Genomic DNA, 13,221 nt, shown 5'->3' with positions numbered 1-13,221 from the left:
GACCGTTCGTGCACATTGCAAACAAAGGGAAACAATTTCAGAGTATTTCCTCTCTCTCACCCTCACGTTAGAGCAGTAAGACAGTTACTAAATCAACCAGGTAAGGATGATATTAGCATACTGTACTAGGATATGGCAACTGATTTAAGATGTACTATACATCTTTCTCAGACTCTGCAAAAATACCAAATTGAGCATAAACATTTGTTTAAAATAGTTTTAAATATTTTTTTGTGGTTTTAAGCCTGAGGCGCGGAGAAGAGGAGAAGAAATGATGGATGTTTGGAAGGATTCTAGGTTAGGTTTTATTCTCTGCCTTCAGAACACAGATTTAAGTTTACATTTTCTGTTGAAGGTAAGAGGAATAATAAGCATTTCCTCACTCAGCCAAATGTTTCCAGTTTTCCTGCACTCTCAAATTGTCCTGGAAGCATATGTATTAATCTAACAGGATTGAACCAAAAGGAGAATATAGCTCACATGCAAGTTAGAAGAGAAAGCCCCTTCATTTAGTTACCCAAGAAACCCACCTGTGTATCTTGCAAATGAGAAATAAAGCCCATAGTATTTTAAAATAGTGTTTGTTAATATGTATTTAATTAGATGAGACACACACATTTACTTCTATAAATTGCAGCAGAGCATGAACCAGAAGATAAATTTATCAGTTTGTATCACACCAGTCTGGTGACAATTAAGCTAAATACATTGTCTTCCTAGAAACATCAGTTCTTCAAAGAGCAAAAAGAGCAGCAAATGAAAAAATAAGGATATAATACCTTGAAATATTCCTTTCTAACTTGTTTGCTCCTTCTCCTCTCTTCATTCTGCCAGATAACAGGCTGTGTTTCTGGCCAGTGCTGCTCATCTGTCAAATCCTTTTGATTTTCTAGTGGCTGCAAATTTCAACAATGGTTTTAGACAGCAAGGATTTAAACATTAAGCATTAGCATGGATTATGAGGACACTGAAATTATATTACAGAGGTAAATTTGAACAGAAAAGTTGGTTTAACTAAAAATACTATTTTTCTTGGGCCTTGTTTGCCTCTGTTACACTTCAATTTTGCAGCACTGTAATTTCACCAATCTCTGGTACAGGTCACTTCTACAAATAGCACTTCTTACATTTCAAGATTCTAAAATAAGTTATATATGGGAGAGGGTATAAGTTTAACGATGGCCTTAAATTGTTACTTAATCATTTTTTAAACCACAGCTTTCTTCATTATCCATGCTGGGCCTGATTTTCACAAATTAGACATGTGCTGAAATTGTATACACTTACCACTAATAGGCATGCAAATAGAAAGGTAGACTTGTGACCAGCTATTCATGTGTGATTACCGTATTTGAGCACGCAGCGAGTCACTAGTGCACGCAAATGGAGGTGTGTGTAATTTTACACATCAGGTCAGTTATCCACTGATATTCTTTTTTTAAAAAGCATTTTCTTGGGACTTTGACCTACAGTGAAATTTATGCAATAGATGGCACTATACAAATATCCATCTTTACAACAAGTAAATTAATATAATAATTTGATGGAGACAATAAAAGGCTTATTCATAAAAGATCAGTGAATTTAAATAATTAAATGTTTTCATATCCACTAAATATAAAGGAAGATGATTCAAAAGGAAATATTTACCTACAAGGACAATGTATATAAATCAATCTACACTTCTAAAGCTGTTTTTGTATTACCACCTAAAGGCACCATAAAATGAACGTAAAACAAACACTGAATTAAAATCTACAACCAAACATTTTGAGTTTGATCACAAACATTTCACAGCACTTTGATGTGTTTCCTACTTAGGCATAAAAACAACAAGAGATCTATAACAGGGGTGGCCAACCTGAGCCTGAGAAGGAGCCAGAATTTACCAGGCTACGTTGCCAAAGAGCCACAGTAATATGTCAGCAGCCCCCCTCAGCCCGCCCCCGCCCCCCCCAGCACCTACATCCCCTGGCAGCCCTCTCCACACCTCCCAATCAGCTGTTTCATGGCATGCAGGAGGCTGGGCTTGGGGGCGGGGAGAGGAGAGAGGGGCAAGGGCATGGCAGGCTCAGGGAAGGGGTGGAGTGGGGGCAGGGTCTGTGGCAGAGCCAGATTGTGAGCAGTGAGCACCCCCTGGCACATTGGAAAGTTGGCATCTGTAGCTCCTAGCCCCGGAGTCGGTGCCTAGACAAGGAGCCGCATTTTAACTTCTGAAGAGCCGCATGTGGCTCTGGAGCCACAGGTTGCCCATCCCTGATCTGCAACGTAAGGACTATTTAAAAACTGAGAAAACAGAAAACCTGATACACACAACGCAAAGAAATTATAGAAGAATAAAGTAGGGCAAAATTAAGACCCATAATGCCTTAGAAGCAGTACAAAGATCTTAAATTAATATAAGTGTTATTTGGAGAAAAAAATGAAGCTTGCATTATTAAGAGGGACATTTTTAGATTACCTTTACATTTGCAACCACAATTATGTACATACATTTACTGGTATCTGCAAACAAATACATATCTGAACACAAACACTATGCAAGTTATGCTACACCACTAGTACATCCGTGGATAAAATGATTATCAAGGGCTAATAAGGGTTCTACAGTTTTACATGCACATATTTACCTGCCATCTGTAAGGAGACACTGGAGAATTTATTTCATCTGTTGAGACACTTAAAAAAACACCACTATTTGAATATGTATTTTCCTTAGTTTTACTAACTATGTTACTACTTTTTACACATTAATAGCAAGACTTCCAAAATATTTTATACTAATATAGAAATTTGATATTTTAAGAGGATTTGTTGAGGTCAGAATGCAGTGTTAAAAATACACATTGTTATCAACACTGTTTTGATGTTTTGTGTGTTGCCTAACAATTTTATAACCAATATTGTCAAAAGTAATTTTATGAGCATTTGATTAAAATGTAATGAAATCTGAGATTTTTTGCTTCCAGATCCATTTCAAGCTCCTTTATAGTTTTAGCATGCTATGCTTACCATTTTCAAAGTTTATTTCCAATACATACGATAACTGGATAACATTTATCTTTAAATTACTACTTGTGGAATTCCATTACTTCCTTTCTTCAAGAACCAGACACACACTTTATTGAAAATTAACAGTAAAAATAAAGTCTGTTCTAATGCCATTTTAAAAGGGCACTTTCAGTTTAAGCACACAAGTGTTTTTTGTTTGTTTTTTTACATTGAATATTAAGTACATCTAAGATCACTACAGCTGAAAGTTCAGAGTAACAATTTCTCTATCATTTCCAGAGTTTTTACTTTGTGACTGCACCAGCCCTGTATATAGCCAGTTTCACTGTTTGCCCTGTATGGTCAGTTTTCATGTGTGTGTGTGTGTGTGTGGGTCTTTCACACAGTAACAGGGCAGAGAAACATTTTAGAAGAGAGGAAAATTAAATTGTAGAACCTCAAAAGTTCACAGGGGCACTAACGGGTGGATATAATACTTGAAATTCCCAGAGGCTGTAGTGTGGCTCAGAAGTGGACAACTGGATTATGATGTTGTGTCATACAATACGACATCACTGAATACAACACAATAGAAAGTGAAGGATAAAAAAGCAGCAAATCATTTCTGATGACAAGGTGCTATTTCTGAAATAACTGCAGTAGCTACAAAGTTGCTATATGCTCTGCCAAGACTTTTAGCAGGTAGATTTAAAAATAGACATAAGATATATGATCTTTCTACAGTACTGTTCCGGGAAGCAAAACTATAAATGTCGCAGGCAAATGCAAGTTGCAGTTTGGGAAACAGGCTGCAAAATTTCTGCTGTGGGCCATTATAGGTTCAGTTAAAATCCTAATTTTTAGGATAATTGCATTAGAAAATCTAAGGAGTAAAAACAGTAATGCACATAAACAATGAACCAGAAACAACCCTGTGATGGAGTGTTCACCCAATGAAAGGCCTGGGAGGGTTAAGAATGCTAAGTGAGCCAATTAAGTGCCCAGGCTGCACCTGGAGGAGACAGGGAGCTCAGCTGGGCAGGAACAGGTGGGGCCTATATAATCCAGGAAGTTGGCAACAGAGGGGACTGCATGGAAGTAGTTTGTAGTGACTCCCTGTGTGAAGGGAGGTGTGGTTTGGACTATAGAGGATAGCCCAAAGTCACGCCCTGGGAAGAGGGAATTGGGAGGCTGACAAACCTGGAGGGGGGGGGGGGGGGGGAGAGCTTGGAAAGTAGGACAAGGCTCAGGGGGAAAGCAGCAAGGTATGGGATAGGTCAAACCTTGGCTGCCGATGACAGGGCCCCTGAGCCAGGGCCCGGAGTAAAGAGCACACTCAGGTCCCCCTACCAGCCACTGATGAAGTGGCACCAGCAGGGCAGTGAGCAAGAAAACTGCCTGAACCCATTTGTCAAGAGGGACTTTGATAACCCAGAAGCGGGGGAAAACAAGTATGGTCAACTGGCTGGAGAGGCGAGTCATGAAGAGGAGGCTGCGGTTCCTGGAGTGAGAGGGGTCCACAGGGTGAGAGGACAAAGGAAGAGACACCACCAGGGGAGGGAACAAGGCCTGGCTGGACCTAATTCCCAGGACGGCAAGCAGGTGACTGAACCCTGTAAGAACTCATTTTTGGTTTATACATGGATAATGTACCTTTTTCAAAAGGTACAATATACGTTAAGATGCTTGGAACCAGTCCTGTGTGAGATATATCATACTCAATTTTTAAATCACTTAGATATGTATTTATCATTTATAGACCTATTCACCAAGGAAATCCAATCTGAATAGAAAGCACTGAAAAACAATTATATTTAGAGAAAATTTTACTGGTATAGCTATTTCGTTTCTGCCTTTCCATTTATTACTGCAAACATTTAATAAGAAACAAAGATCCTGTTTTTAAGTTCCATCTACTTGCATTGATTATTCCTTCCTTGAAGTAAACCCTGTTAGTTACAGACTAGGTTACTGAAGAGAGGGTTATGTTTTCACAGACTCTGGGGCTCCAATTTTCCTGTTAAAAACGGTTCCCTCTGACATTACAAGGGAAGTTTGTCTCTGACAAATTTGTTTGTTAGAAATAGAATATCTATTGGTCCTCTGCCTAGGACTGGTTCAAACACAGACAAAAAGATGCTAGTTAAAATCTACCTTATGAAGAGGGCCTTCCCCCCATGATTGCTCCTGAATATACCAAGTAATTGTGCTCTCCCCTGCCCAGTAACTGGGTTTAGGATTTGGAATTATTCACTGATATGATTTGCAGAGTAGCTTTTCCACTCCTGATGCTTCTGACTATTTACAGTTGGGAAATGTATATTAGCAGCTGCAAACAGCAAAAACCTCCATTAAAGAACACTAGCAAACCAACAGTATCCCTAGAAAAAACAAACAAAATTTAGGATTAAAAAAAGGCTTGCTTTCAGTTTACTGCTCAACATTAATTCCTAAATAACTTGGAAATGCACTGTTTACACCATCTAGAAATGTTTTTAACTTAAACTGTTAGTAATTTTAAACACCAAAACTAATTTTTCAAGTTCTACTTAAATGTTCAAAGTGAGAAATTCCTACCCCCAAGTTATTCCCACTATAGATAAGAAACTAACCTGACTATATTTCAAAGAATAAAAATGGTAAATTAAACTCAATGGCTGCGAGAGCTTTCCATTAGGGACATGCCAAAATTAAACAAAACTGACATCCAAGGGACACTGTCAACTTGCATTCTTTTAAAATTGGCAAATTAAAATGAATTCTTTTGACAGGGCACCCTTTCAAAGGGAGCATTCTGAGTTTTTTCTTTAAAATGCCTTATAAAAATTTTACCTATTATCTGTTCCTCTCAACCCGAAAGAAACTGACAAACTGACTAAAAAGGGCAGTGAAACTGACTACACACACAGCCTGACAAATGTGCCAAGGAAACAAAGCGTTAAAGCTATTTTCACTGACTTCTGTCAGAATAATCTTGGATGTTACTACAAAATATAGGCGGCACATACCATTCACAGGAAGAAAAAGTGAAAGATAAATATGCAATTCATTCCCCAGTATTTCAAACATGCATTATCTGACGAACTGGTGTAAGCTTTTAATTATATAGAACAAAATTCTTCAGTTTATAACTGAACTTCAGCCACGGAGTCTGAGGAACCCAAACCATATGAATGTTAGATATTCGGTAAGATACTAGAATTCAGTTCAGCTCCAATGGTGCAGGGAAGTGCAAACCAAGGGACCAAGAGGAGAGAAAAATCAAGCCTGGGAAGAGCAGGCCTCTCTGCTAGCTGCTGAACCCCCAAGTTTTCCATTGGATCAGCTCCTCAACCAGACTCTCAGCTGTGAGAACCTTACTCTGCACAATCCCTCACCCCCCTCGTATTGGTTTTCTGCTGCTGGAGACAGAGTCAGATGGTGGTATTAGCAGACACCAAGAAAATCTGGCCTTTGTTTCCTAAAAAAAAACCCCACACCCCTTTATCAACACTGGTATAAGTAAAGTTTGGGTCTCTCATCACAAAAGGCAGTTAAGGTCACCCAGTAGAGTAGTGATCCAGCAAAGGGCACACAGCCATCCAGAGTACTTATTTTATGAACTCATGGCTGAAAGAATAAGAACTTTCTGATAATCATGTACAACAGTGTGAAAAAAACAGACCGACAGCAAAATACATTGCTGTAAAATGTCTTAATGATCATGTTATACCAGAATTAAACAAAACCCCAGCACACTTAAAAAGTGCTCTGGTATTATTATTCCAACAGTTTTCTTTCACATCCAAATTCTGTCACTGGAAGGAGTGTGAGGCTCCCACAAAAGTCAACAAGAGTTATTCACAAACATTCAAGGGCAGAATTCAGTCCTCATTGTTCACTGATCCTTCATCCCTACCCTGTATAAAATGACCACCACAAAAAAAGATCTTATTTCAGTACTATGAAAGAAAGCAATAAAAATTTCTTAATACCTTTTTTCAGATTCCACGGTCTGCTTTGGCCTGTTTCTTGTGTTTACTGAGGTCGAATGATTAAGAAGCCTACAAAGAAAACACACACTTATCTGACAGCTCTCGTTAGCAACCTCTTTAAAGCATACAGCACCTTCTCCATTAAACGCTTCCCTACAAAATAAACACTCTGAATATTTAAGTGGCATATTTTACATAGAAACTGAATGTGCCTATATAAAGAAAACCCAGAGCCCAGTCATACTTCCACTGAAGTCAACAGCAGAGTTTCCAACTTCTATGCTCTCTCAAGTCTTGCAATAGTAGGTATTTCTTTAAAAAACAAAACCAAAGCAAAACCCAACTCTTTACGATCTCAGAAAAAGCTAGGTCTCCTTCCTCATTTTTTACACAAGAGGCCACCACATCAACTGTTCTCATTGGGTTTAAAGCCAGCCAGCCAGCCTTCAGCTTCGAGGCCCAGTCACTATTCACCAAAGTGGCAAAGACAGGACACAGTGGGACATGGGAATGAAGAGTGGGTGCGGTCAGGAAGAATGTACAGATGGCTAGTGAGGCACAGCATAGAGAGCAGGGGAAATGTAAAAACAAACGGGAGACTGGCAGTGGGGTTTTGAGCAGGAGACTGCGGCAAAGGCTGAGAGAATTGGGGGGGAGGGCAGGAGAGTCAGAACAATGATGGGGAGAATGGTGATGAATAAAATGGCGATTACCCTCCTCAATCCTGGAATGGGCAACTGAAGTCACCCTCAAAACAGCTGGTGGTCTATGCCTACATGTGCTTTAGGGGCAGATTATTACCCTGAAACAATCACACACAGGGTAGAAGGAGATGGGGCTGCCCCCCTTAAAGGATTAAAAAGACAGAAAGCAAACCAATAAACAGAGCAATTTTTTTTAACTGAACGATTTTCAAGCAAGTCTCATGCTATTTTGGGGTTGGACTCGGGATTTTTGAATTCTTAGAACAGAAAATATTGCACTGTAATACTCCATCGATTTCATGGTGAGCAGGATTGAGAACAAAGCGTACTCTTAAATTACACAAAAACCTAGAACTCAGTCATAATGATGATTATGATAATGATAATAATGATAATAAAAACAACTATGTACGAGAAGGATAAACAGTAAAATTGGAAAAGTGAAACAGACACCTACATTTTAAGTCACAGATCAATCATTCTCTTACAAATGTCTTTAGTACCAGTGAATTAATTTTAACTGACTTGTATCACAGGCTTTCATTCACCCTCGTCATAGGTGGCTCAGCTTAATGGTACTACAAATACTTTTCAATGACAGGGTAAGTGTTGTATTGTGTTGTGACTATGCAAATCTCATTTAACTCGATAAAGTCATGCAGACTGAATTCAAACTGGAAAATTTACTCCCTCCAGTCCACATTCCCGATATTCAATCTTTAAGGACTGAATATTTTGGGGTGTTTTGAGGTAGGAAAAAGAAATTCTAATTCTCCAGAACAAATACTTACATAAGGATGCAATGTTTGTGCTATATGATATAGCAAATACTGTAAAATAATGAAACCATTTTAGGATCATTAGTTTTCAGGAAATTATTCCACTGAAGTCAGTGGACAATTTAGAGTATACCGATGGCAAGATAAGACCCTTGGAATAAAATGAAAGATTAAAAAAATGGAATAATTTGAATCACTTAATAACTTTGATGCCACGACTGAAACTGTCACTGTAGATAAAATGATTTCATGTAAGTAAGACACGCAGTTTTAGAAATAAGCCATTTGACATATTAAATACTAACGATGTGCGCATTTTTGCTGGTTGAAGCTATTTCCATTAATGATATAAGTCATTGATGCTTCCAATTATTAAAAACCAAGACATTTATATGGATGTTCAAATATATTTTGAATACTCTACTTCCTAATAATAAATTCAGATCTTTTTTTCTAGTATTGAAAATAGTCTGGAACAGTATACTCAAAAATGAACTCTTACAGTAAATGTACTGGTAAGTAATAGCAAGTTCAGTATCTCTCAGATTAGTGGTTAGATGTTTGACTAGTCAGGGCCTTTTGAATTTCCTGTGAGACTGAATGACAGAGCTAAATGGATTTTTGCAGGTTCACTGGGAAAATGTTGTCTACAGCCTGTTTATAAAATGCATGGAAGTTAATTAATCTATATTTACTAAGTTTCCAAACCCAACAGTTCAAGGTAAAATTCTCTGAACTGGAGAAAGTCATTCATTCATTCCAAACATTGCTGCCCTGCCCCCCCGAGATCATTATATTTTTCTCAAAAAACAAACCAGCCACCAGACATTAGAAAGCTTTGTAACTCCAAAACTAAGATTCCAGTTTATAAAAAAAAGCCAACAAACTGCAGGGCGTATGCAAAATGAATGCGTCAAGTCACCCACAAATTCTTAACTCATGTTATTCTCAGAGTGATGCTACCACGACAGATTCCACCATTTCCATCCACATCACATCTCTTCACACTCAACCCTCGCTCTTTATAATACATAACAATCAGTAGTTGAAGGGAATCTGGCCTTATTTATCACTAGAAGAGTACTTCAGTATTTCTTTGCAAGACATATAGCATGAGTACCATCGTTTTCTCCTGTTTAAAAAGATCTCATGTCCTGAGAATTACACAAATTTTGCTGTACACCGAATTAGTGTATACAATGGCCACCTGACCAACATCATGAAGTTTAGTTATTGCATGGTAAATGAAAATCACTCAGATTTTCAGTCTCCCATTGACAGACATTACAAGTACAGCATCTTCTCCAAACTTCAGATTAGAAGGGATGATGGGGGCCTGACGTTACCTGTGCTCACTTCCCAAAGTTTAATAGGTTTTGTTTTTAAATAATGTGGAATCTTCACTTGGCATTAGTAGGCTCTCTAATACACTACATTCTTAAGAGTACTCAAGAGTTTTCCAAGTCAAATGAAACCTTAACTGGATGTTAAAAGATTACTGCCTGGAAGTCCCCTTAGATTAAAATACTCAAAAATTGCTCAGTGACAGGAGTCACTGCAGAATATGCCAGGTGTACAGGAACTTGGTGGGCCTTGCAAGTGGGGTAAGAAATTCAGATGGACTCAAAAATCAATAGGCAGAAGGACCCCATTCCTTTGAAGGCAGTATCTCATCTTTACATATGGCTCTTCCTTTCATATCCCAATATTGAAATTCTTGTACCCCATGTGGCTTTTACTGGTTGCCCACTCCCTCCATCTTGAACTTTGCAGAAAATTGTTATCTAGGGCAAGATATAATACTTGAAATTTCAGGTTGGTTGCTTAGGTCTGGTGAAGTCAGTTGTGGTGACTGAAAAAAAAAAAGTCAAACTTATAATTGGAAGTTACCTCTGCATAGCTAATGTCAAACTACCTAATGTTCTGAAATACAAACACACTTCCTCTTGAAGAAAGAAAAGGAGTACTTGTGGCACCTTAGAGACTAACAAATTTATTTGAGCATAAGCTTTTGTGAGCTACAGCTCACTTCATCGGATGCATTCCTCTTGGACAATATTGAATGTGGTCATAACAATTTAGTTTGTGATCAATTTTTTGGCCATTAAATATCCTATACTAATTCACTCAGTTACTTTGTTCTATTTTCCATAAGCCAAGCCTTGATAATGTTGCTCTTGTCTAAAATGTGCTCTTCAGAGTTTTAAGCTCCACAAACACTAGATACCTGGATGCACGTCCTGCAGCCCTCGTCCTCTGGAAGAGTTTTTCACTGAATGAAGTTCTATAGCTTAATGGTCTCCGTCTGTATTCACATTTCATGTACACCAAACCCAGAGATGGAAGAAGGAAACAGGAGAAGTTGATGGGAGAGGACAGGGAAGTCATTAGTATAGCAAGCAGAAAAGAAAAAAAGAGGATAGATTTCACAGGATTAAAAGAAAACATGCTAAATGATCAGAGTTAAGGTTAATAAGAAATTATTAGGATGCACAAATTTTAGAGGAGTCCTTGTGATCAGGTCAAAATTGCACAATGTAAACATTTACAAAGTTGTAGATTCAAAAGCAGGAATATTTCAACTGTTAATCTCTAATTCTAATTCTTATTCCTGTCACTACAAGGAATTATACATTCACAAAAAATTATGGGCCAAAATCAGGGCTGACTTACATCTTGCTATATTTTGCTGATAGCATATAGTTTAAATCAGTACTGAGTTTGTCTCCACATTTTAAAAAATTTACACAAATATTAAATACAAGTGCCACAGATATAGCAGTAAAGCTTAGCAAATCAATAGGTTCATACAAGTATAAACATTGCACTGCCAACCAAAGCAGAATTTAGAGTTCTCAGCTAAATTACTAAATGCAACACAGTAATGGCTATGCTTAACAAAAGTAATTTAAAAGCAGCACTAGGTTAGAAGTCTGGTCTTCAGAGGAAACGTTTTGGTATAACAAATGATGACATAAGGAGATTTACAACGTTTTCCCAATATAATTATCCCCATTAAAAACAAATAAACATGACAGTGTTTTTAAACCATTGTTTACTATAATTTTTAAATACTGTTTATATTTTACAGTACAGTAAAAATTCAAAATATTTTCTTATTATAGTTTTTGCCAGTTGCCAGCTAACCAGGACTAAACATTACTGTTCCCTACTTATCTCCCTTTCTTAATTGTATTTCCCTTCCCTATGGACACCTCCTCATTCCTGAATACTTTAAATAGAATTACAAGTAATTAAAGCTATAGAAACATTCATTTTATCTGCTCACACTGTTAATATTAAACTCAGCTAACACCAATTCATTAGTTGCAATATAATAATTACACAAGGGGGATACACTCTGCCCAATTTCTAAAGCTTGACAATATGCAGCTGCAATATCAGGATATTTTAGGTTTTCATATCTTTCACAATATTTTAAGAAAAACAGATGCGTAGCATCTCATTGCTAGGCTGAAATTTAAGACACTAATGAAAACTGTATTCATCTGATTATGGAATGTGTCATCTTGCTACATTGCTGCCACACTCTCTCTGCTTCCTTCAGTCTTGCTCCTGCACAGCTGATCACATTTTTGGGAAATCCTATGACCATGCAGACTCCCCTCCTACGAATACTCTTTAACCCCTCTTAATTCTGCCATGTTCCTTATAAAACACCACTTCTTCACCATCACTGAATGCCACATCCAGAAACCATCTGCCAATGTGCCATTGACTCTCCCAAGTAATGCTCTCAGAGCCCCCATTCAGGATTGCACTGATTCCATTCCATTCTCTCCAACATCAAATACAAGCTTCTGGTCCTTATCATTAACTTAGCCTTCCCTACTTGCCCTCTCTTGTAACTTCTCATATTGCCTTCTTTCCCCTTCTCACTCCACAGCAGCCAGCCTCCATCACCTGTTTTTCCACTTCCACAAGCACCTTTTCATTTTTTTCCTTGTCACGCCTATACGTAGAATACCCTGCCCAAATGAGTCCATAAAGCCACTCTCCTGTCTCACTCCAAATCCCTCCTCAAGAGCCCCCTTCTCTGCAATGCCCATTGGAAACTGCCAGCTGATAACTGCTAACTAGATGGCCAAGATGGACTACTGATATTCAACTTGTTTCTGTGTTTTATTGTTTGAAAGACGCATGCTTGAACAAGGGTCCACTCTCCTCATCCTTTAGCAAAATGTTACAACTTGGCAGTCTGAATGGAGGAGTTACCCTCTAAAATCTGGTAACCTACATTCACTGAAATCTTCATATTCTGTAAAAATAACCAGCCACACAGAAGCAGCACATGGTGCTGAATAGTCATTTATGATCTATGCTTAAAGCATTTTAGTGCATCAGCAATAATGCCCAGAATTTGCCATTACTAATTTCCATCATTTTTACATAGGAGTGTTTCACTTTGAAAAATGCCAGTGTTAAACACCTGATCAGATAATCAAGGACTAGCTTAACATTATGAAACACAAAATATTCACATCAAATGGATTTCCTGCTCTCCTGTCCACTGGATGAGCAATGACAAAAATAATCATTAATTGCTATCTATCACAATATACAGGTTACATCTGGACATTGTTGCTTCTCTGTCTAGCAATTTTATGAAAACAGACATGAGACACACACCTAAAAAGTCTGTATGAATTTGTTTGACTGTTTAATGTCTTCAGTTGCACAAATCTATTCTCAAAGCTGTAAAACAGAAAAGAGTTTTAAGCAGACAGCTTAAACGGGAAAACAAATTAGATT

The 13,221-nt window shown here is 37.9% G+C and overlaps 1 protein-coding gene across 10 annotated transcripts in view; it reads right to left on the bottom strand.

Moving 5' to 3' along the window:
* The window catches only part of LRCH2 (leucine rich repeats and calponin homology domain containing 2), a 93,482-nt gene that overhangs the window by 30,258 nt on the left and 50,003 nt on the right, over window positions 1-13,221 (bottom strand). For 5 of the 10 annotated variants that reach the window (XR_012160642.1, XM_073358583.1, XM_073358574.1 and 2 more), the window contains exons 12-16: window positions 13,099-13,164; window positions 10,676-10,753; window positions 6,966-7,034; window positions 2,631-2,679; window positions 780-896 (exon numbers count right to left, since the gene is read on the bottom strand). Coding sequence is in view for 9 of the 10 variants with exons in the window: in XM_073358583.1 (XP_073214684.1) it covers window positions 780-896; window positions 2,631-2,679; window positions 6,966-7,034; window positions 10,676-10,753; window positions 13,099-13,164 (379 nt within the window). In the remaining variant the exon portion in view is untranslated. The remainder of the gene's footprint in view (window positions 1-779; window positions 897-2,630; window positions 2,680-6,965; window positions 7,035-10,675; window positions 10,754-13,098; window positions 13,165-13,221) is intronic. The other 5 variants (XM_073358580.1, XM_073358581.1, XM_073358578.1 and 2 more) reach the window with 4 other exon arrangements.

This window comes from Lepidochelys kempii, chromosome 9, assembly GCF_965140265.1.
Source record: "Lepidochelys kempii isolate rLepKem1 chromosome 9, rLepKem1.hap2, whole genome shotgun sequence".
NCBI lineage: Eukaryota > Metazoa > Chordata > Testudines > Cheloniidae > Lepidochelys > Lepidochelys kempii.
This window is presented reverse-complemented; position numbering and strand designations above follow the sequence as displayed.